Source organism: Notechis scutatus, chromosome 4 (genome assembly GCF_049901735.1).
Source record: "Notechis scutatus isolate UNSWTSFEM ecotype Mainland chromosome 4, rNotScu1.2, whole genome shotgun sequence".
Classification (NCBI taxonomy): Eukaryota; Metazoa; Chordata; class Lepidosauria; order Squamata; family Elapidae; genus Notechis; species Notechis scutatus.
In genome coordinates this window covers 26,077,869-26,102,937 of record NC_142012.1, presented here as the reverse complement: position 1 = coordinate 26,102,937, position 25,069 = coordinate 26,077,869, and the positions used below count along the sequence as shown (strand labels likewise).

Sequence of the window (25,069 nt, the reverse complement as noted above, 5' to 3'; positions counted from 1 at the left end):
ATCAAACCCTACTAAGAGAAAAAAAGATTTTTTCAGACATTTGTAAAATCAGATTTATTGAAAGAGAAAAGAGATATTACAGAAATGCCACTGACTAGATATTTGTCATTTTTAGAACCCACTTAGTTCTTGTTGCTAGGGCAAAGCTTTCTTAATTCTTTTGCTCTTGCTAACTATCCTTAAAATGTATAGGAGAGTTGCATATTTTTCTGATAAAGAGTGTACAGATGTTTATAGTTTTCCCCCAACACCCAATCCTTTTTTTTAAGTTCTGAGAAATCCATAACATGCTTACATCTGTTCATGTTCCCATAAAACACCTCCAATCTCACCCAAACAAATTAGCTGTCTGATGTTTAAAGTAATGGATAATATAACCTAACAGATTTAAATTAGATGGTGTTGGAATAAAGTAGAGAAAATATTCTAATCCTTTTGCAACTTTTGACAATTTAAGACTGAACCATAATTTGGAGATAAGAACAGGAAGGGATGTCTATGTCTAAACTTGTTGAAGCATGATTTATCTGTATTGAAAAATGGAAGTGCACCCTGGTTCTAAAATTAAATTACTTTTCAGAAGCAATTTAGATCAGCCTGGTGTAATTAAATAGCATATTCTGAGGAAAAAAAGCCCAGCATTCCTGTCATGTATACAGGTAGTCCTCAATTTACAACAGTTCATTTAGTGACTGTTCAGAGTTACAACAGTACTGAAAAAAGTAATTTATGGCCTTTGCAGCATCCTCATGGTCATGGGATTTACATTCGGATGCTTGACAACTGGTTCTTATTTATGATGGTTGCAGTGTTCTGGGATCAGGTGGTCATCTTTTGTGAATTTCTGACAAGCAAAGCCAATGGGGTAGCCAGATTAATTTAACAACCTTGTTACTAATTTAACAACTGCAGTGATTCACTTAACAAATGTGGCAAGAAAAGTCATGCATGGGATAAAACTTACTTAACAAATGTCTCACTTAGAAACATAAGTTCTGAGGTCAATTGTGGTTGTAAACTGAGGACTACAACCTGTACATCCCACTTTATGGCCCTAAAAAGTTGATATGATAGACTGAAAGGTCCCCGAGTCCAAATCTTGTTCTGTGCAAGAAGATTTTAAGCTAAGGCTGATTGACGTCTATTAGGATAACATAAAAGTTCCTTGGAAGGGAACAAATACTAGTTAAAGACAGTGGTAAAGGTCACAAAATTCAGGGGATTTACTTCAGAATACCTCCCAGGCTGCTTGGTTGAAATCCTTTATCTAACATTCTGAAATGCATAGCTGAATTAACACTTACTTAAATTATTATTATCCAAGCAACTTGCAGCACCTAGCTGATCTTGGCAGACACTGAAAAAATTAAGTGAAGTACTTGGATGGCCAATCCCTAGGGAATTCTACTGCTGTAGGCCAGGCAGGGAATTTGAAAGAAAACAATGACAAATCACTTCTATATTATTGTTGCACAATCTGGCATCATCAGATGTTGAACTCGATTTTAAAAAAGCTACATTTTAAATAAGTAGAATAATAGAATTGGCCACAAGAGGAAGGAGACACATTATTTTCCACAAACAATAACCAGTTGCCATTATACTAAAAATTGGTCATAAAAAAAGTTTTACTGGATCAGATAAAAACTTCAACTAGTCTTTCATTTTGTCTTCCAGTAGGCCAGCTATAGACCCAAAAGGAGTAGTATATGTTAAAAGGATAGAGAAGTACTGGTATATAGAAATAAACATACTCTAAATACTTAATCCAGTTTATAATAGAAAATCATTGTTGCCCTTTCTTATGCTCAATAATCTAAGCCCTCCTATTAGGTTCTGGCTATACTGCTACGAATTAGAAGAAATGAAGCTGTATATTTTCAGGACTCCAAGTTGTGGAAAGCTGGTTAAAAACTATTGACTATTTCATCTGGAGCTAAATAATTCCGTATGTTAGCATACTTTGAAATGCTGTTGCTCTGGAATTATTTTTAACTATTGTTCTTTCATTAAAAGATGTAAATCGGGAAAAGGTTATGATTGCTTAACATAATAATAAGGTACTATAACTATATAATAATGGCTGGAAGCAGAGGATTTTTAAAAAATTATTTCCATCATTTTTGTTAGGGTTAGGATAATTGTGAGCATAAGGATGTCTCAAAATTTGAAAGTTTTGTTGCCATTATTGTGTTGTTAAATAGAAAGGGCTATTGAGAACCATATTTCAACACAAAGATCATCAAGTAACCCAAGAGTTGTTGCTGGGATTAATTATTATGAGACTGAGACCTAGAAAGAGTTTTATCATCCACTGCAAACAGAAAAAAGCCAATCAAGTTTTGTATATACAGAAATCTTGTGATAATCCAAATGAATAAAATTACTGAATTCTTTCACTCATATGGGTTTTACTGATATAAATATGAAAGTACTTGTAAATCTTGATAACAGAAACTATATCAAGGAGAGCCTGTCAACAGTAGTTTCTGGATAGTGTGGATTACACTCACCACTGCAAATACTTTTGAGAGCCCCTTTTTTTTATTCTGCAGAAAGAATTAATTTTTCCTTCATTAGTTTAGCACCAAAATTAGTATTTGCATTGTCTGCACCAAATCCAAAACTTATTTCTTAGCTTATTCCTGACAAAGTACTTAAACATTTCTCCACCTATTACATAGCAACTTTATGTCCAGATAAAGTCTAACAATTGTTTCCTTCACAAAAGGTAATCGGTTCTCTTTTATGTCTTATGGGAGGGGCCAATCATCTCCGAGGTGTGGCCTAACTCCTGAGTCGACCCTGCTTTCTCAATTGTTCTTGTCTTCTGGTAGCCCTGCGCATGCGCAGGCTGGGAACCGGTTCCAGAAACTCCCCTGCCTCACTGCCTGTCTGAGTTTGAAGGCAGCTGATGACTGCCAGCCTGACCTCATCCCTGCCTCCGATTCAGAGCCCTCATCTGAGCCCTCCTCAGCCTCCAAGACTGGCCAAGGTTCCTCCCAAACCTCCTCACTACTGTCTGATTCTGCTGCCAGTTCCATCTGTAGGCCACAACACCGTGTCCTGTTTTCGCTAGCAGAGACACCAGGGCTGGCCCTTTGCTATTTCCAGGCTAGCCCTTGGGCCAGTTTTAAGAACCCAGCAGGCTGGATCTGGTCTGTGAGCCTTGAGTTTGATACCCCTGCTGTAGAGGATATCTGGGGTATAAAAATAGAGAATTCCCAGCCACTAAGGTAACAGTGAAATATCATAAAATCTTGGAAGCATAACGTAATGTAACATCTGTATCTTTCTTTCCTTCTGAGAGCTTAAGGGAAACTGGACTGTATATACAATTCTGATAGATTCTTAAACAGATAAAAAAGGTGGGATCCAAGCCATCCGGACTGAGTCCAGGAAGATGGTGCTTTGCAATATGGCAAAATAAAATCTTGTTTAAGTGTGTTTGAAAATATTTCCTAATGGTTATGAGAAATAATGCCAATTACATCATTCATATCTACAAATTATCCTGTTATAGGTAGCACATGAGTACATGGATATACCACTGGAAAAGTAAAAATACACATCTATGGGTTGGAGCCGGAAAAAATGGTTTTCCTTCTTGTCCACAAGAAAGAGGACAGAATGCTCTTTTATGCAAATTCTCTTTTGTGTATTTCTCCTGATTGAACAAAGCTGCTCCAGAGGACTGGTAGAAAATTTGTGAGAGCTGACTAACAGAGGCTGTAAGAATTACTAAATATTCTTTGGTTACTATGAAATAAAGCTTTACAGGTTTTTTTATTGTATACCAATATTGAAGAATTACTTTGGGTTATAAACAGAAAATATGGTGTTAAACTCATGCTGCTTAATTTATAGCAAGGAAATTTGATACTGCAAATAAAATAAAACTGATGATATACAACTTAATTTTGATTCCATTTACAGTTTAAGTCTTCTTTAATGGAGTATACAGGGAAACCTGTGTCACTAATTTCTCCTCTTCCCCATCATCAGAAAGCAAAACAATCTCCCATTTTAAGCACTTTTTAGGATGTCTCATTTCCATTTATTTTAAGAAACAAATATTTCAGTTTTTTATTTCATTCTTACAACAATTTATAAAAATTCAGTGTACTAAAAATTTGTGCAAACATACATACAGGAGCTTGTTCAACGTATTCCTTCCAAACAGGCTCAAGTAGTATTCCATTCTGTCAAATTCAGCACAATCTCATTTGTCTGGTTGCATTATGAAACAATGAGATACTTTAACGTAAGTTTATTTCCTCTCCTTATAAGCATTTCATGTAAGTCGTAAATTTACTCATCCTCAGAGAAACGTATATGCTTGCTTATCTCTTGAGTCTTTAACAGTCTCATTTTTTCAGCTTTTGCTATCAGCTATAAAAAGAAAAAAATATATTGTATTACGATTTTAATTCAGAAAATATGAACATTATCCATAAAACTATCATTTGAAACAAAAAAACTTTAAAATAAAATATATACTTTATTTGGACAAGAGCAGCCCAATTGCCTGTAGACAATTTTAATTTTATTTTAATTAGTCATAGCTTACTTTTGGCAATTTTATGCATTTTACTGAATTGCTCTTCATATGTACCTCCAACTTAAAAAAATCTTTTAAAAGGTTGGCTACTTAATCATTAATTTTATCTCAAATATTTTTTTTAAAGATTTGCAGAAACTTAGTGGGCAATATAGACTTACCAAATGAGAAAACCTTAGTAAGCAATATGGTGGAATGGGGATTCAAACTTGGTTTATTTAGTGCCAATTAGTCTACCATGGTTTAGAATACTTTTATTTGGCCAAGTGTGTTCAGAAACACAAGGAATTTGTGTCTGGGGCAGAGGCTTTAATCTTAACAACTTCCACAAGGACTGAGGAATGCTGGATGGTGTAGTCTCAAACATTTTTTTTTAACAAAACAGTTAGGATTTACTTTTGGATCCAGGTTATCCCTCAGTTTTATACACAATCTATAATGTTTTTTTTGAAATAATGCCTAATTCTGACTAACATTAGAATTCTCATTAATTCTATTGCTAACCATGACACCAGGTGCCCACCGCTTTATGATGGCAGTCCCCATTGCTATTGTTAAGTGAGTTTCAGGGATCATTAAGACCTCTTTGCAACTTTTTGCCAGCTTCCAACAACTAAAGACTGTGGTGAAGGTAGCTTGCAAGCAGGCTACCCAGCAAAAAGCTATTATCACGTAGGAGATGGTATGTGGATAGCTGACAAAATGTAGCATGAGTTCAATGAGGCTTGGGAAGGAGAAAAGTGAGGTAGACACAATGTGAACATGAGGTTCAGAGAGTGTGCACAAGAATGGGTAGATATGTGTGGCTCCCAGACAGTGGGGAGTGCAGGGATGGAATGTGAAGAGTCAGAGAGGTGGGGATGGCTTCTGAATTGGGAAGGGTACTGTGATCTTACCTCCAGTTTACCCATTGACTTTGCTTGTGGAAGTCAGCAAGAAAGATTGCAAATAACAATTATGCAACGTTGTAACTGTTTTGTAACTACAAGCTGATTACTAAGTACCCAGATTGCTACTACACTTCTCAAAAAAAATAAAGGGAACACTTAAACAACACAATGTAACTCCCAAGTCAATCACACCTCTGTGAAATCAAACTGTCCACTTAGGTAGCAACACTGATTAATCAATTTCACATGCTGTTTTGCAAATGGAATAGACAACAGGTGGAAAGCATAGGCAGTTAGCAAGACATCCCCAATAAAGGAGTGGTTCTGCAGGTGGTGACCACAGACCACTTCTCAGTTCCTATGATTTCTGGCTGATGGTTTGGTCACTTCTGAACGCTGGCGGTGCTTTCACTCTAGTGGTAGCATGAGACGGAGTCTACAACCCACACAAGTGGCTCAGGTAGTGCAGCTCATCCAGGATGGCACATCAATGCGAGCTGTGGCAAGAAGGTTTGCTGTGTCTGTCAGCTTAGTGTCCAGAGCATGGAGGTGCTATCAGGAGACAGGCCAGTACATCAGGAGATGTGGAGGAGGCTGTAGGAGGGCAACAACCCAGCATCAGGACCACTACCTCTGCCTTTGTGCAAGGAGGGACAGGAGGAGCACTGCCAGAGCCCTGCAAAATGACCTCCAGCGGGCCACAAATGTGCATGTGGCTGCTCAAACGGTCAGAAACAGACTCCATGAGGGTGGTATGAGGGCCCGACATCCACAGGTGGGGGTTGTGCTTACAGCCCAACACCGTGCAGGACATTTTGCATTTGCCAGAGAACACCAAGATTGGCAAATTCGCCACTGGCGCCCTGTGCTCTTCACAGATGAAAGCAGGTTCACACTAAGCACATGTGACAGACGTGACAGGGTCTGGAGACACCGTGGAGAATGTTCTGCTGCCTGCAACATCCTCCAGCATGACCGGTTTGGCAGTGAGTCAGTAATTGTATGGGGTGGCATTTCTTTAGGGGGCCGCACAACCCTCCATCTGGCTACTCCTACCAGCCAGAGGTAGCCTGACTGCCATTAGGTACCGAGATGAGATCCTCAGACCCCTTGTGAGACCATATGCTGGTGCGGTTGGCCCTGAGTTCCTCCTAATGCAAGACAATGCTAGACCTCATGTGGCTGGAGTGTGTCAGCAGTTCCTGCAAGACGAAGGCATTGATGCTATGGACTGGCCCGCCCGTTCCCCAGACCTGAATACAATTGAGCACATCTGGGACATCATGTCTCGCTCCATCCACCAACGCCACATTGCACCACAGACTGTCCAGGAGTTGGGGGAGGCTTTAGTCCAGGTGCGGTAGGTAGGAGATCCCTCAGGAGACCATCCGCCACCTCATCAGGAGCATGCCCAGACATTGTAGGGAGGTCATACAGGCACGTGGAGGCCACACACACTACTGAGCCTCATTTTGACTTGTTTTAAGGACATTACATCAAAGTTGGATCAGCCTGTAGTGTTTTTTTCCACTTTAATTTTGAGTGTAACTCCAAATCCAGACTTCCATGGGTTGCTAAATTTGATTTCCATTGATAATTTTTGTGTGATTGTGTTGTCAGCACATTCAACTATGTAATGAACAAAGTATTTAATAAGAATATTTCATTCATTCAGATTTAGGATGTCTTATTTTTGTGTTCCCTTTATTTTTTTGAGCAGTGTATATGACTGCAAGGGTGCTGGGATGGCCAGAACCTGGAGGACTGGTTGTAAAAAGTAGTTGGCAACCAAGGAATACCTGTATTAATATTGGTTAATACTTCTTTTTAGCCAAAATTATTTTACCTTAATATTGTCAATTTAGTTTTGGATATTTGAATACCAATTCCCTTGTGCTGCATTATGACCACAATAAAGTTTCTTTGTTTCAGTTATTGGACTGGTGTTAATATAGTTTTTCCTGTATTCCTCAACAGTTTCAACAAAAAGAAGTCTTGAGATATACTGTATTAAAGACTAACAAATGCATTACTACATATAATTTTGCAGCAGAATGTGATGATGGAAAATCCGGGCAGTAACAAATTTATTCGCCTCTGAAATGGTACATAATTTTACTACAGAATCACTGAACTATCTTAAAAAATTAAAGCTGCTTTATATTGATAAGTAGTTTTAGCAGTGCTAGATGGATCAATTTAGTTTATTACAGTCATAGACCAGAGACCAGAACAAATAAAAACTCAGTAAATATACAATTAAAAATTCTAGTATAATAAATAACTAAAATCTATGATAAAATCCAGTCTGTTGATTGTATACGGTCTAACTATACTAAAATTACAATCCATAAACTGTGTGGCCCGTAGTCAGTTTAATACTAAAAGGGAAAGGAGTGCAATGGGTTTGCCACATTTGTTGTATAAAATAACTATGGTGGATTAGACACGTTTTTCCTACGAATCCCCGGTGCTGCTGTGCAGAATCTAGCCACCTGCGCTGTGGTTATGGACTGTTCATCCTTAAGCAGCCATGAGAGAAGCTAACTCACAAGGTCTTATTCTGATTGGCATTAGATCTCAAAAGTCTCAGTGCATCTGAATTTGTGCATCTCCCATTGAAAAAATGAAACCTGGCATTTTATTAATATCTGTGTATGAATTAGAAGTCCCAGATCATTTGTCTTACTTTTTCTGTGCCCCTCTTCTTTTCTCTAGGTTGATTCAGTTTAGCTTGTCGGTCCACCAGGATCTTCTGCCAGTATCTTTGTTCATGATCACCTTAATACAAGTGCATTGAACCAAAGTATACAATTTTACTTAACATGCTGTGTCAATACATTGTTATTCTTGCATTAGAAATATGTTCTTATCACACCCATAACAATAAAGAAATGTGTACACATGAATAGGACTAAATCGTGATGGGAGACATGGGCAGAAAGCATGTTAATCCAAAAGCACATAAAGTCCTATGCATAAATGGTACACTGATAAACCCATTTAAATCTCTACCTTAAGCACACAAAATCATTAGACATGAGAAGTAAAACTATCATGTACAGCCACTTCCCCCATTTATTCCTACTTGGATGAAAGTGACTGACATAACTTACTTCTGAAAAAGGAAACATTTTAGGAGAGAAAAGACTGCAATTTTTTTCAAGTTATACAACATGCATCTTCCTTCTGTTTTGTATTCTGTACTGTTGACTCTGTACTGCATGAATAAATAAATATTTTATTTTTAATAGGAGCTCTTAGTATAAATACTGCCTTAAAATCCTATCAAAAGGAGTGGAGGAAGAAGCGAACAGCAAATATAAGAACTCAAAACCTGTTCCTGATTTTACATTCGTTGAAATATGACTAAGAGAGAGGGAGAGAAAATACATTACATTTGTACATAAATGTGAAAAGTCAACATTATAAAAGATAAATGAAATATTTAATTATTTTAGCCCTTCCATCAGAGATCATTTATTGAATGACCCCACTTTTACACAGTTGTATACATGGGCCTTAACATTTTGAAAACAATAGTTAAAAATTAAAAGAAAGCAGAGGAAAATAGGACTTGAATTTTTCCTTGTTATGTAATAATTTCAAGGGTCAAAGAATAAACTATAATGTAGGAATAAGAAACACAGCATTTTTAATCAGCTTGTCTGTTTATATACTATTGGACTGCTCTCCATCATCATAATTTAAAAGGGTTTATATAGGTAGTTCTCAACTTATGACCACAATTGAGCCCAAAATTTATGTTGCTGAGTCATTTATTAAGTGAATTTTGTCCCATTTTATGCCCTTTCTTGCCTCAGCTGTTAATTGAATCACTGCGGTTGATAAATTAGTAACCCCGCTGTTAAGCGAATCTGGCTTCCCCACTGACTTCGCTTGTCAGAAGGTTACCAAAGGGGATCATATGACTTTGAGGCATAGCAATGTTCATAAATATGACTCAGTTGCCAAGCATCTGAATTTTGATCATGTGACCATGGTGATGCTGCAAAGGTCGTAACTGTGAAAAATGGTCATAAGTCACTTTTTTCAGTCCTGTTGTAAGTTTGAATGGTCACTAAGTGAACTGTTGTAAGTCGAGGACTACCAGTATCTAGCAATTGGCATTCCAGACAAATTGTAATCCCTATTAACAGTGATTCTCTTTTTAACAAAGGGAAATGCATGGTTTATGTTCCAGACACAAACATAGAAGTGATACCAGTTAGATTTGGAAAAAAATTCTGGGGGGAAAGTACCAGAATACCTAGAGTTATAACCTTAACAAATGTTAAACTATTCCCAAAATTGATATTACATGTGCACACCACATAAATGTAAAATGCTTAACCTCACCTGTAAGGATCTCAAGTTTCCAGTTGTTTTTTGTCTGCAGGTCTTTATGTGAGTTTATTAAAAGTTGTGCATCTCCAGGTGTTTTAACCCGTACGTGACATTCTGTATCTCCTTCCAGCAGATCAACATAAGCAACATCAGCGAGTGTTGTTAGCATGTCCTGTGATGAAATGGATGCACCACAGCAGATACATTATATTACAATCTCTTCTTAACTTTTGTACTTGTTAAGAAGAGAGAAGAAGGAAAATAACAATATTTTTTAATCACACAGTGGGGACAAAAAATGTACACAGAAAAAAAAAGCAAATGCTGCAAATTTAGAAAAATATAATTGACTGCAATACAATAATGCTCAAGAAATGAGTAAGAATTCCATTTATATCTTTATCTTTGTGAAATATATCCTTACCTCCTTTGCTCCATCTCTACCTCTCTCATACATAGTGTTGTAGCTCTCTAAAATCCAATTGATTAGGACACAGATTTTCAAGATATACAGTTCTAATCAATGTCTGGCATGAAAGACCAGGGTTACATGTTAAGTTCCAATTAAACCAACAGATAAATAGCAGATAATCAGAGTTGGACGGGACCTTGTAGGTCATCTAATCCAACCCCCTGCCCAAGCAGGACACCCTACACCATTTCTGACAGATGGGAGTCCAATCTCTTCTTGAAAGTCTCAAGTGATGGCGCTCCCACAACTTCCGAGGAAAAGCTGTTCCATTGGTTGATTGTTCTCACTGTCAGAAAGTTTCTCCTTATTTCCAGGTTAAATCTCTCCTTGTTCAGTTTCCATCCATTATTCTTTGTCTGGCCTTTGGCTGCTTTAGAAAATAGCTTGACCCCCTCCCTCTCTGTGGCAGGCCCTCAAATATTGGAACACTGCTGTCATGTCTCCCCTGGTCCTTCTCTTTACTAGACTAGCCCAGCCCAGTTCCTCTAACCGTTCTTCATATGTTTTAATCTCCAGTCCCCTAATCATTCTGGTTGCTCTTCTCTGTACTTTTTCTAGTCTCAACATCTTTTTATAGTGTGGTGACCAAAACTGGATGCAGTACTCTAAGTGTGGTCTTACTAAGGTTTATAGAGTGGTATTAGTACCTCACTTGATCTTGATTGTATCCTTCTGTTAATGCAATTTAGGATTGCATTAGCTTTTTCGGTTGCTGCTGCACACTGCTGGCTCATATTTAGCTGTCCACTAAGACTCCAAGATCCTTCTCACAGTTACTGCTATTATGCCTGGTTTCACCCAGTCTGTAAGTGTACTTTTGGTTTTTCTTGCCTACATGTAGGACTTTACTTTTCTCCACATTGAATTTCATTTTGTTAAATATGGCCCATGCCTATGACCAACATGCCTATGACCAACAAACTGATTTGTTGGTCATGCCAATGGACAGGAATCTAGTCAACTAATGGTTAGCGCTATTTTGGTGCTAGAAAAGGTCTAATAGAATTCAAGAAGGGTTGGACTCAGTACACTTGTAGAAATATAGAGACCTCTTTTATAGCTACGTTGATTGAATTCTTTTTTAAAAAAGTGAACTCTACTTCTTCAGTTAAATAATCCAGATGTAAAGATTCTTTAAATCATGTGTATCACTATAGTAGCTGACAATCAGACTACACAAAGTAAAATCACAGTTCTCTCTCCAGGAGATGGTTCATACATGTGAAAAAGAAAGAAAGAAAGAAAGAATATCCCAAGAAAAAGACAATTGCTTCTCTAAGAGCACTAAAGCATTACCTTGATGTGTTTCCTGCCTGGCAGTGGATCAGTACCAAGGATTTTCACAATCACTCCACTCTCAAACTGGGGTCCCATTGGATGAATCTTTTCAGCAGGAGCTAAATCATTGTTGCTGATACCTATTAATTTGAAAAAGAACATTAATGGAAATTCTTAGTTTGGTCTCATAATAAATAAACTTATGATTTCATATAGGTAATGGAATAATATTGCTAGACTTAAGTACTTCTTTTGTTACAGTTTGGCATACACAGATTACTATTGGTAGTGCAAAGGTATTCGGCAGGTTCTGACCAGTTCTGGAGAACCGGCAGTGGAAATTTTGAGTAGTTTGGAGAACCAGCAAATACCACCTCTGACTGGAGATTTTACAGTATCCTTCCCCTGCCACAACCACCAAGCTATGGCAATAGAACTGGTAGTAAAATTTTATGTAGTGACATAATTTTTTGAACTAGGTAACATGTATGTATTCATAAATCTTTTTTAAAAGACATTTTACATGCATTATTACAAAAAAAAATCTCAACAAATAAGTTTATTAACATTATTAATTTAGCTAATTTTAACTTTTTAAAGTTAATTGATTCTGGAAAGACATATCTGTGAGAGACCCTCAGCCATTTCTGAATGATCAGTGACTGCGGATAAGTTTGATTTTTTTCAATTAAATGACCAGAGAACCGAGTTAAGAAATTATTTGTGTAACCAATATATAAACAGACTGCTGTGAATACAGCAAAAATTTGAGACTTTAGTTACTTGAAAGTGGACTGGAAAGTGGAAAGTCTGATAAACATGCTCAATCTTAAGAATTTGTTTTCATTACCATAATGCAGCTCCTTCTTTCATCTACAACCCATTCTAATGAAAGTAGACATTCAAACTAACTTAATCAATAGGGGAATCTTCTAATTTAAATTATTACTAGGGTTCAACAAGCTAAAGACATATTGTAAATAATAAACTGTCCATGCAACTTAAAGGAAAGTTCAGACAAAACTGAATACTTTCTAGATGTCATCAATAGTGCTTAAATAGTCACTTATTTCTAATGATTTCTATTGAGGCACAAGTAACACTTGGCTAATTGATTATAAACCATGTATAAGCATTGCAGACAAATATTGCCAACTCATGCAAAACATCAGTATTTCCCTCTACGGTCCTTCTGAACATATACAAATGCTATAGAATGTTGTTTTAGGTTGATCGTTCTAGGCCGTTCATCAGGAATTTTGCTTTAAAAAATGCAAAAGCCATGTGATAACTAAAGCAAGATTTAAGGGGAGTGGACAATACCAAGCCATAAAATAGTCAACAGTGACTGATGCCCACTGGTTGTGGTAGATTACAATGGATTCCATTCCTCACCAGTAGAACCACTAGAAACCTTTGCAATTACATGAAAGCTTTCCTGTCCTATCAGCAAATACCATGCTTTTCTATTTTATTTAATTCATATGCCACCCATCGAGTGACTCCAAGTGGCTTATATCATAAAAACCCAAATACAAAAACATTAAAATATTACATCAAAACAGTAACAAAAATTGAGTAAACAAGGAACCAGTACATGAGCAGGATGGAAATGGGGCTCCGCTCCCCTTCCTTCAGCATGGAATTCCTCCATAGGGAGCCTCAAGTCAACTAGCAGAGCCAGGTTTTGAGTCCCTTTTGGAAGGACAAAATGGTGAGAGCAGATCTCACCTCCAGCGAAGATGGAGATTGCACTGGTTGATTTTCTATGCAATGTGAACATCTTTATCAGAAGGTCCTAAGATGAACAAGTAGTCCATATCCAAAATCAATCTTCACTCTATGGAAGTCTGTGTTATTTTATTAAAATAAACAAATTTTGTAATATAAGTTTAAAATTAAATGCATATGTTTCTCATCCTTTCTTAAACCATAAGCTCTTCTCCTTAAAAAGAAATACAAAAAATTCACAATTATGTTTACATTTGCCATTTCTTGTTGCAGAGTCATCTGCTGGGCAGACATCTATTTCCATTGTTCCAAGAGGCACAGTGTTTGCTTTGGTCATTGCTTTTTTCAGGGATGACATGCTGGCTTTCTGTAGGGTCAAATACTCTTGCTTCAGCTGCATCCATTCATTCCTATAGAAGGGAGATTGAAATATGGTAACACAAAGGTTGGAAATGATGAGAAACAAAATGCTACATGTAAAAAGAATGGAACTTATTTTGTATACAGGGATGAAAGGTTCCTATTTATCCATATGTCATAACTGGTTCTATGATGATTTAAAAGACAGGCTAAAACACTCATTCATACAAAAGGCATATATATGACTTTTTGAAGTTCATTTATCTGAAGAGACCTGAATTCACTGAAAGCTTATATACTTAAGAAAACTGGCGTATTTCTTGGAAAATAATTACATAATTATTTTCAATTTGTTTCTAAAATAGTAAAAAATGTAATTCAGTTTCTAGAGCATCACCTAAAATCCATTAGTTTCTAGGGATGCAAGACTAGATAGATTTTGGATTGACTTTAATACCACAAGCAACTGTGCGTATTTTATGTTTGTACACAAAGATTAGTTTTGCATTAACTTTAAGAAAACTTAAATACTATATTAAAATTTGCTTGGATATTCACTCATTCTAGACAGCAGTAGATCAAAGCTTGAATACACGTAGTCCTCATTCAGTGACTATTAAAAATTGATATAGTGCTGAACAAGTAGTACTTATGGCAGGTCCTTGAAGTTCTAAATATCCCAGCATCCCTGCAGTCACCCGATCATAATATGAGCACTTGGTAGCTGGCTCACACTTATGATGGCTGCAGTATCCCACAATCACATAATTGCAATTTGGCACCTTCTCTGCTGCCTTCCCATGACCAAAATAAATGCGGAAGCCAGCAGGGAAGGTTACAAACCGGCAAGTTACTTGCACTTCCCCCCGTCTAGCAAAGCTACCCATGTTTCAGATCCACTTGCATCACACATCATCTTGTTTACTCATTCTCACCTGGCAGTGGTCTCCAAACCCCTGTGCTTTACCTGCCTACCAGCATGTCTGTGAGACACCTGGGATATGCTTAACAACCCACAATCCTCAATGATAGGATATGATTGTGCTAGGATTGCCATCACTAAGCGATTCCAATTACTGTCCCTAACCTGTGGTCCCATTTTTTATTTGCTAGTATTGATTAAAGAACAAATAAGTGATTTCTGGATTTCAGATATTTTCTAGACTGAAAAAAATATCATTGAAGTAGGGGATACTGAACTATATTTTATTTAATACAATCAATTTTCTTTTCTTGTAACACAGTGAACAAGACACAATTTGCAGTAGAAGAAAGATAAATTTATATTTACACTATCAAGTTCTCCTTAGCTACCCAAACACTTTCTTTAAAAAGTGTTACATTTAAAATGCATTTAAAAATCAAATGAGCATTTTACAGTAGTTAAAAAGAAAAAAATCAATAAAAATAGGTTATGAGAAATTTTATGGGATAGGAATTACAGGAATAACTGGTAAGTTAAAACAGGGTAAATGCTTAAGGTTTCTTGGCCATCTTCAACACTAACATTTTACAAATCATTAATTAAATCAGAAAAAAAAACATTATTAATTAATTAAAAGTCCTTAACACTTGTTATCCCACCTTTCCGGTCAACAATGTAGGCAAACATGCTATCATGTCATTAGAAACAGTAAAAATACTAGCTACTGTTCTCTAATATGGCAAACAAATCGCATATATTTTAACATACTTTGAGAGAACTCTCAGTGGAATAACTTCTTCTCCCATCTTATGTCTCTCTTTATGTTTCTTCTTGTGTTTTCTTTTAGACTTTGAAAGAGAAGTTTCTTTCTTATCACCAATCTCTCTCTCTTCTTCAGTAGAAATTTCTGAATAAAAATGGATTAAAGTTACTATAAACAGCTTGCAAGAAGTTCAGGCCAGTGTATTTGGTTCTCTCATATGCAATATAACTCTATATTGTAGCGTAACTGATTAAGGTTACCCCATGATTTTCAGACTGAACTTTGGTTTCTCCAACCCAGAGTGATGTACTCAAACTGGCATTTTGATTAGTTTTAAGACATATATGGTATCATTCTTCACTACACAGCATTAAACTCCTTTTTAAATCTCCCATTAAATTTCTAGCCTAATGCAAACATCTTGAAAACATCATGTATATATTTGGAAATACAGAAATGAAAATATGTACTCATTAATAAATCTTTTAAAGCACGCTTTAGATCACATAATGGGATTTTCTGAAGATTTCCTCTTCTCTACTTCATCCTATCCACCAGATAGATAAAACACATTGCTGTATATCAGGGGTGTCAAACTTGTGACGACATGTTGTTGTCAAGTGATGTGTTGCAACTTTTTCACCTTCGCTAAACTGGGGGTGGGGATGGCTAGCATGTGATGCATCTGGCCTGCGGGCACGAGTTTGTCACTTCTGCTGTATATGGATATGAAAACATTGAGCATTTGGTCCACTATCAAAACGACATCAAGGGAATGGTAACAGTGAATCTACCCTATAAATAATGCTGGAAAAAATTAACAAAATTATTTTATTTTTCCTACTTTCTTCATTCCAAGAAAGAGTTATACCAGAAATAGGATTTTCTTTCCTTTTTCAAAGTGGAACAAATTTTCATTCTGTTACACAAAAACATCAGTATCAGTAGAATTTTTTTCCCAACCCTGTTCACAATTAGAAAATAAATTGGAAAAATTAGAAATATAAAACTACCTTTGGAATCCTCCAGCCCTGCTGAATGCTCCTTTGCAGAGTGAACATTATCTTTCTGAGAAATTTTCTTCACTTTTACAACTGACATCTCTCCATCATCAGAGCGATTCCGTTTCCTCTTCCCTGATCTAGTTTCTCCTAGGCCTGAGCTTTGTGTTTTATCAAGTTTCTTCTTTTCTTTCTTTGAAGAGTGTCTTTGGATTTCTGACAAGTCTGTTTCAGAACTCTCTGATATCGTCCTATGACTTTTCGTGTATTCTGTAGAACTGGTCATGTATACATCTTTTGCTCCAGTGTTTGATTGGTTGTTTTCCTTCTTTGTTTTAGATTTTTTCTTCTTCTTCTTCTTCTTTTCTTCTACGCAAAATAAGAAAATTTATCTCAATAGTCTGAATAAATTACATTTTTGCCCTCTTTGATTCCAAGGAGTCTACAGAGGTGTTTATGGTTATTTATTCATTTATTAGATTTATTTGCAGCCCATTAGCAGCTAAACAGTATAATAAACATTAAAACATTAAAATCATTGAATATAAAATAACAAAAGACAAAATAAAATCATTAACACAAGATGGAAAAAGAGGGAGCCGGGTATTGGGAGGGGGGAGGTTAGCTCTTAATTAGTCAACCACCTCCAGTGTGAAACTCCCCCACTGGGACCCCAAACCATCTGGCAGAACCAGGTTTTAAGGCTCTTACAAAAAGACAGGAGGATGGGAGCCAATCTCATCCCAGGGGGCTAAGATATTCTAAAGGGCATCTTTTCCTCCTATGATTTTTCACAACTCCTCTACTTGATGAAGACTAAGGAATGTAACAAAATTCATGGACAAAACTAAACGTATCAAGTTAATACTCACCAACTACAGTAGAATCACTTGTAGGTAATGTGGGAACAGCTTTGTTTTTTATTGTTTTGGGAAACATACCAGGTTTTCTTGGTGCATCTTCTGGTGGGTTATTCAAGAACTAAAAATGCAAAAGTCAGGTAATATATTATCTATTTGAACACATAATCTGTGATACAATATACATAGTCCTCGCTTAACAACCACTCATTCTGCGACCATTCTAAACTACAATGGCCCTGAATGAAGGGAGCTACAACCTATGCCTGAAGTTATGAAAGTTGCAGTGCCACCATGGTCACAACAGAAATTCAGCCATTTGACAGAGTGCCTTCCCTTGGAACTTCCTCCTGCATCTAGGCTGCATAGCAGCACTCAAACACAGCGCCACACCTGGGCCTGAAGTAGAAGCCCAAGACTTTCAGCAGTCTCAGCAGCTGCCACCACCCCAGGCCATGATATCAGCCCTAGCAACACCACTACCATTCAAAATACCAGTTGCGCCTTTCCACAAGGCTCACCAGCCTTAGAGAACAGGATCTGCCACGCGTCACTTACCTTCAGACATTTTTCTTCTGCTGTTGAGAGGTCTGCACAGCTTATCTTACATAGCTCCCAGTTGTACCAGGCCTTTTTTCCTGAAACCATATTGAAACCAGTTCTGGTGAGGCTTCTGAAGCATCAGATAGGGCATGTAGACCAGAGGTGGTATTCAGCAGGTTCTGACCAGTTCTGGAGAACCGATAGCAGAAATTTTGAGTAGTTCGGAAAACCGGTAAATACCACCTCAGACTGGAGATTTTACAGTATCCTTCCTGCCACACCCACGAAGCCACGCCCACCGAACTGGTAGTAAAAAAATTTGAATCTCACCGCTGATGCAGACCTCTTAACAGCAGGAGAAAAACACCAGAAGGATTGACAAACAAGTTCTGTAATGTCAGTGCCAGGAACTGGAAACTAATATTCATAAAGTATTTTTTTTAGAGTTCTAAATGTTTAATTGACACTATTAAGACATTTTCAGTAGAGCACAATATCTTCCTTCAGATAACAGATTCTGTATTTCCAAGTTCTATTGCAGTGCGAGTCTTTCAATGGCTGAAAAATTCACACTGAAAGACTGAAAAGAGTCACACTACAACTACAAAAGATTTTAACCACTGAAAGATTCACATTACACTACAAAAGATTTTATAAAAACAGTATTTTTTATAAAAGCTAGAATTGTATATATTAAACAACTTAATGAAAGGCAAAGCAATGTTTTCAAATGCTTATAACTCACCTCTATAGCTTTTTCAGCTTGTTCTTTTGTTTCAAATTCCACAAATGCAAATCCTTTAGGATCTTTGGAAGTCTTATAGCGAGGAATGCTGACATAAACTACATTACCACATTTTCCAAATACTCGTTCAATCCAACCGTGATTGACATTTTTAGGAAGCAATTCCTATAGCAAAAGATTTAGCAACAGACATAAAGCTACATTTTTATGTATGTATACACCCCAAAAACACCAACTTTGATTGCACATTTATTTATTGCACATTATACTAATATTTTATAATTAAAACTAGCAATTTAAGTGATGTGCAAATCCAGAAGTGTCACGAATAAATATGACATCTATCATTTATAATCAATTTTGGCAGATAAATACATTCACACACATATAGTAATGCTCAGTGGTAGGGTGACAGCAATGGTTTATGATTTTGTATTTCACATAATAAGTAATATTTTGTCCTGTGCACAAAAAACTCCAAGTAAAAAATTGGGAATTATCTTTATTAATTCAACTAAATGCCACAAAATATGCATATTCCATGTTTCTAAAAAAAGCTATGTTTCTTGATGTAGAAGAAATTTTCCTATTTCCTTACACTGTTCCATAAATGTGCACCCATGAACTATTAAAGTGCCTGAATCTATTTAAATCTATAATTGGCTTAGCTATAGGGTTGCAACTGAAGGTCTTCTAAAATGGGTTGCAGTTTCTCATTCAGGTATAAAACTGGAAATAGAAAAAAAAAAGGCTGCAAAAGGTCAGAGGAGACAACAGTTCCAGGAAACATTATTATAACAATTCAATGGAGGAAAATAAGGTGAACTGGGTTAGTGGGATAGACTTAAAAAATAAATTAACTAAGAAAAACATGAATATCTAATCTTGATATCCATATTTACATTTTAGAGCAAATCTAAATATTCAGTTCAATTACAAATAATCTCCTGATCTGGGCATCTGCAACATGTATTCTAATCCAGCTAGTGAGTTGTAATTGTAAAAAGTGATTGTACTCAAAAGAAGTGGTAACAGAAGGTAAGTAATATGATAATTGTGTGTGTGTGTATGTGTGTGTAGTTGTGCTTTTAAAGATGTGGGAAAATCCTGAAAAGTGAAATTATAATGGCCACAATATTTTTTTTTATAATTGTGCCAGTGGAAGAAGCACCAGTTCTGATTTCATTCGATGGATTGACTGTTCTCTATCCCATTCTCACAGGATTAAGAGAAGATTTTAAGAAAAGAGAAATCCCTCTCCATGAATCCTATTCTTTCATAAACTCTTGTTCAATTATCTACAGAAAAAAATATTGTACGTCAGCACTCAGAAATTGAGGGTTTTGCCTGAAAGGAGAGAGAAGGAGGTGACAATGTTTATAGTTATGTTAAAGAGAGCCAAAATATTGTGCCAACTGGCTAAAGTTCTATTGTTTTAAAATTCTACCTATACAAAAACCTTTGCAATATTTAATTGGCTGTTTCTAAGGAAATATTAAAAATAATAAAGCGAAAGAAAATAGGCACTATCTTACCACATATACAGTACGACCATCCACATCTTTTGGCTCATCACCCAAAGGTTGCCGCCTTCTGATCCTGATTCCTTCTAAATCCAACTATAAGGTATAAAATTAAATTAAAAATCTGTTCCAAATATTTCCTCCTTTTGCTCTTACAGAATAAAAAACAGTTTTCATACTCACTTCTACAACAGATGAACTTTTAACTGCTCGTGCTATCAATTTTCTGTCAGTGGTTAATTTTTTCATTTTGTTGAAAGAAATCAGAAGCGATATGTCAACATCTAAAATTAAAAGAATTAAAATTAGCACTGGACATTGTAACTTGAATTGAAAAAAACTTGCTATACCAATCTTGGGAACTGATTGATAGAAATGCTCAATTTTTCTGATTGGACAAGGGAAAAGAATAGTTGGGTTTAGTGAAATTTGAACTCTCGAAATGAGTTGTTTAAGGGTGACTGATCACTCCTAAGTGTGAGGTCACTACTGGGACTTTAGTTTACTGAAACAAAGAAGATATATAGTACAATAGTATAAAATTGTATACAATATGCTTTCTTTTGGGAAAAAGCCTTGCATATTTAAGTTCTACAATAAAGCCTATGCTTCAGTTTATTCATAAATTACTCCATAATTGATTTTAAAGTTTCATTATAATCTTCATTACATTTCAGATAACTATACATAAATGCAATATAACTATCAGATGAGATTCCAGGAAGGACTCCCATAAAAAGAACTCTGCCACCATAAACACTTCCTATTTGTATAGCAAAACTGATAAAAGTCTAATGTATGGTATTCTATTATATGGGTGCACAAAAATTAAATTAGTCAGAAAAGCAGCAAAGGGCCAACTGTTTTTAAATAAACTAAATCTGTAGTTGATATAGATATCTGTAATAATATGCATGTGCGTGTTATGTGTATATAACCAACAGGAACTATTTTTCAAGTACATTTGTAAGCCGCTGGGGAGTTACCATGTTTGGGTGGTTATATAAATTTGTTTAATAAATAAATGAACTGCATTTCAGTAATAATATATTTTTAATTGCCAGTTAAAAACAAGCAGACTTACATCCATCTCTAGATTTTTCTATTTGTTCTCTAAGAAATTTGTCTTTGTGAAGATTAACATCACCAAACCAGAAGTCAACTTGTTTTGCTATATCTGAAAGCACTTGTTTAACTCTAGATCTTTTCTTTTTTTCTCGTTCCTTTCTTTGTTCAGTAGTTTCTTTCTCCATAATTTTGCTTCTTTCTGTTTCCATTCCTATCACACTGTCATCTGAAAACAAAGCATAACTGTCATTTTCAACATAAATGTATCTACTTTATACTTACATTACACAATATGTTAATTAAAGTAATTTTAAGAAGTGATCTTATTCTTACAAAATATATGTAGAGAGGAGCAAAACTGGAGATGGCTGTTCAGTGGGAAACAAAGGACTACATTTGCAAATATGAAGTATTAAAAGAATAACAGCCTGGAAATTTTCAATAGTAGTTTGCTATTCCACATTTCTCAGACCAACACTATAACTACATTTTCTTTTATTTCTAAAATATAGCATTCTGTCAAAACAATATGGCAATACTCAGCAGAAAATGCATTTATTTACATTAGAAAACACGAAGAAAGAATAGCAATTCTTGTTATATTTGCAAGACATACAAGTATCTGAGCAAATATATAAATATTAAAAGAGCAACTTATCAAAAATAACATTTAGTAGCACAAGTCTAATTCACACCTTAAAATCCTCACTGAACCCAACAACTCAGTCCCAAGTAAAATATAAAGTGATAGTCTTGTGCTAAAGAAGGATCCATTTCTGCCATATGCTTCATCATGAGAATTAAATATTTTGAATCTTAAAAATGTTCTAAGTAGAGAAAAAAGTGCTCTTCAACATCAGCAAAAGTTTTAACTGTTACCAAAGCAAGCATTCCACACAACCTTTTCCAATCTCTCTGCCAATAAGACATTAGTAGATATTTCATTTTAGAACCATGTTCTAAAGAATATATACAAATATATACTTCCTGCTGCTATTAAGGATAGTGTATTTCCAATTCTAATGCCAAAGGAAAACAAGACCACCGTTTCCCAAGTGGGCAAACTTACAATCCTGATGCAACATTTCTTAAGATATTTTACTTTTCAATATATGAATATGCAGCTCGCTACGTAAATTAATGTATAAAAATTCACAATCAAAAAGCTCTGCTTCCACAATCGATAACGTAAATTATCCCTCCGGAACGCTTTCAAGAACCCCAAAAAGCAGCCAAGTAACTATTGGAAACACAATGTTTATACTGTTTAATCCCGACTTACTTTGATCTTCTATGCCAGAACCAGAAGTTAATGAAAGCGTTTTGAAAACGAAATCAGCTATCCAGGCAGGGCTGAAAATCTCGCAATTTTTTTCCTTTGCTTGGGATACAGCAAAGAGTACGAACTCTGAGGGAAGACGAGAAGCTGCCCGTGGCTCTCTTCCCTCAGCAAGGACAGGGCCGGGCTTTGAAGATCCCAAAGAAGCTGCCTCGCCTTGGGGCTCCCTCAGAACTGAACGGGCTGTGCAGCCGGCGGAGGCTTCTTGGCTGCGAGTAGTGACGGGAGCCACAGCACAACGTTTCCGGAGGACACTAAGCGAGGAGTGCCAAGTCTAAACAACCTAAGGATCTCCCCAGCTCTTCGGGTTGCGGGGCAAAGCCCTCGAACGGCCCCTCGAGCTGCTCAGAGGGAAAGCCGAGCACATCAGCGGCGACAGCTTTCACCCACCTCAGCCCCCGTTGCAAGCGCGCCTCCAGATAACGTCAGCAGCGCCACCATCTCGACGGTTGAAAAGGGCTCCTTCAGGTCCCCCCTCCTCCCGCTCAGCACGCGCCGTGCAGATCTGGGGGGGGGGGCTTGATTCGGGTGCGCGTGCGCGAGGGAGGCGATGGGTTAAATCCCCCCCCTCCGCACACACATACATAAACACCCTTTCGTACCCACGTGCTCTCGAAAGGACCCGACGCCAGGCATCAAGATGAGGACTTCAGAGCAAAGTCATAGTCTACTCTAAGCCGCTTGGAAGCTCCGATTCTCCGCCCCGTCCACAACTTTAGGATGAAATGTTCGCGCGACACGCGGGAGATCCCCCTTCTTCCTGGTTTTTTTATATTGGCTGGCTGGAAGGCTGGCAACCCCGCCAGAATCCGTTTATATGGAGGCGCGTTGAAGATTCGTAGCCATTCCCGTTACGGATCCACAGAGAGAGAAAAAGTTTAAACGTGCGCTCATGCGCGTGTCTGTTTAGAAGAGTGATGGTTTTTTTTCAAAGACGTTTCAGTGATTTTCAAGCTTGGCGACTTTTATTTGGAGGCATGCTGGCTGCGGAATTCTGGGAATTGAAGTCCACACCTTTTTAAGGTGGCGAAGTTTGATAAATACTACTAAAAATCGCTCGGTAGCAAAAAAAAAAAAGATGGCTTTTAGCGTCGACAATGCTAGCGCGTTGACTGTATATCACTGGGAAATTGGGATAAAATCCCGGTCAAAAAGACCAAAAGGTGACTTTGACCGAAGTCGTTACCTCAACCAAACTCACCTTACAGGGATGTTGTGTGGGTAAAATAGAGGGAGGAATATTAGGTATGTTCGCCTTGAGCATTTATAATAAAGGCATGATAACAATAAACAGTATTTTCATCTACCACACGGGTAAAAATGCATGAATTGGTTGATCTAGGAAACTAAGCAAAGTAGACTCGAGTTGGCTGGGGACGGCCTGGGATTTCATGCTTTCATTGAGAAGATGCTCTTCATTGAGAAGATCTGGGAGAAAAATCAGGAAAAGGCCGTGGTAAAAACGTGCTGCTGCCACCAGGACTCGACCTTGACTTTACATTAAATTCATCAAAGCTCCTTCCCTAGTACATATGATTAAAACTGCTGTCGTCGCCTCCTTCTGTCTAAAATTGGGTCTTCAAACGTGACAGCTTTAAGACTTGTGGACTTCAACTCCCAGAATCCCTTCTCCAGTCATATTAGCTTAGGAATTCTGGGAATTGAAGTCCACAAGTCTTAAACTTGCCAAGTTTGAAGATACTAGCACCGCTCTACCCTTAATCAACTTTATGGTTTAAAAAACCTTCCAATACTGTGTACTCCATACAGGAGTCGGCGATCATGACGGTACAGCACTTTTTGTCTCTATGGTATTTGTCGCGTCGTAGAGACGTCATCGCGCTTGTGGAGCGGGAACTTTCGTAAGGTAAAGTTCTGCTGATTATCAGGCTTATAGGCGCCCTTTGGCTAATCTGGCTGAGGACTGTGGTCAGTCCTAATCTGGCTGAGGATCTGTCAGTAGGTGTGATATCTAATTCGTTTTATACTTTTTTTTAAATTAACATCAGATTTGGGTGCCGTTTCTTTCTCTTATCCTCTAATGAAAAAGAGACAGCGGGTTCATCTAGTTCTCCTATCTTCTTCTTTCAGTCACCACAGTCTTTTGAAGCAGGGGTGAGCAATAAATACTTCCCCGAGCCCCATTCAACTACATTGCTGAATTTCACTCCAGTAATTACTGAAAAGCAACAGTGCAGTTTCTTGTTCTTGTGTGATAGGAAGCCCCTAAACACTATAGCCATAGGTCATAAATCGGTTTAAGATGCCTTTGTCTTTGTTTGAAAAGCCTTCCATTATTTTAAAAATGGAAATTCTGTGATCTATGCAGCATGCAATACTATAGTTATGCCCATGTTGCATTTGAGACTCATCCCCACTCAACCTAAAGAAATTCAGTTACAAAGGGTTGCTGCCAGAAACTTGCCTTTCTCCGGGATTTATTCTATATAAACCCAATTCTCCCACAAGCATTTCGCAGCAAAGGAGACATTTTTATTTATTTATACCTTGCCTTTATTATTTTCCCAAATAACTCAAGATAATGAACATATTCAACATATTTTTTCCAATTTTCCCCACAACAGCAACCTTGTGAGGTGAGTTGGGCTGAGAGAGAGGGACTGGCCCAAAGTCACCCAGCTGGCTTTCATGGCTGAGGGGTG

At 37.1% G+C, this 25,069-nt stretch overlaps 1 protein-coding gene across 5 annotated transcripts; it reads right to left on the bottom strand.

The window, feature by feature from the left end:
* Window positions 1-4,050: 4,050 nt before the first annotated feature.
* LARP7 (La ribonucleoprotein 7, transcriptional regulator) lies at window positions 4,051-23,322 on the bottom strand. Of its 5 annotated transcripts, none has more exons than XM_087962980.1 (13): window positions 23,009-23,322; window positions 21,084-21,293; window positions 20,183-20,283; window positions 20,012-20,095; window positions 18,477-18,641; window positions 17,201-17,309; window positions 16,341-16,697; window positions 15,333-15,471; window positions 13,532-13,689; window positions 11,567-11,688; window positions 9,811-9,970; window positions 8,141-8,232; window positions 4,051-4,392 (listed from the first exon to the last, which is right to left on the bottom strand). In XM_087962980.1, exons 1-13 carry the CDS (start codon window positions 23,040-23,042, stop codon window positions 4,312-4,314), a joined length of 1,812 nt encoding a protein of 603 aa, XP_087819106.1. In that variant the 5' UTR covers window positions 23,043-23,322; the 3' UTR covers window positions 4,051-4,311. The 5 variants fall into 5 exon arrangements, with proteins under 5 accessions (XP_087819106.1, XP_087819107.1, XP_087819108.1 ...); XM_087962981.1 differs by having other exon boundaries at window positions 16,341-16,694; window positions 23,009-23,319; XM_087962982.1 differs by having other exon boundaries at window positions 23,013-23,156.
* Between the last annotated feature and the right edge of the window lie 1,747 nt (window positions 23,323-25,069).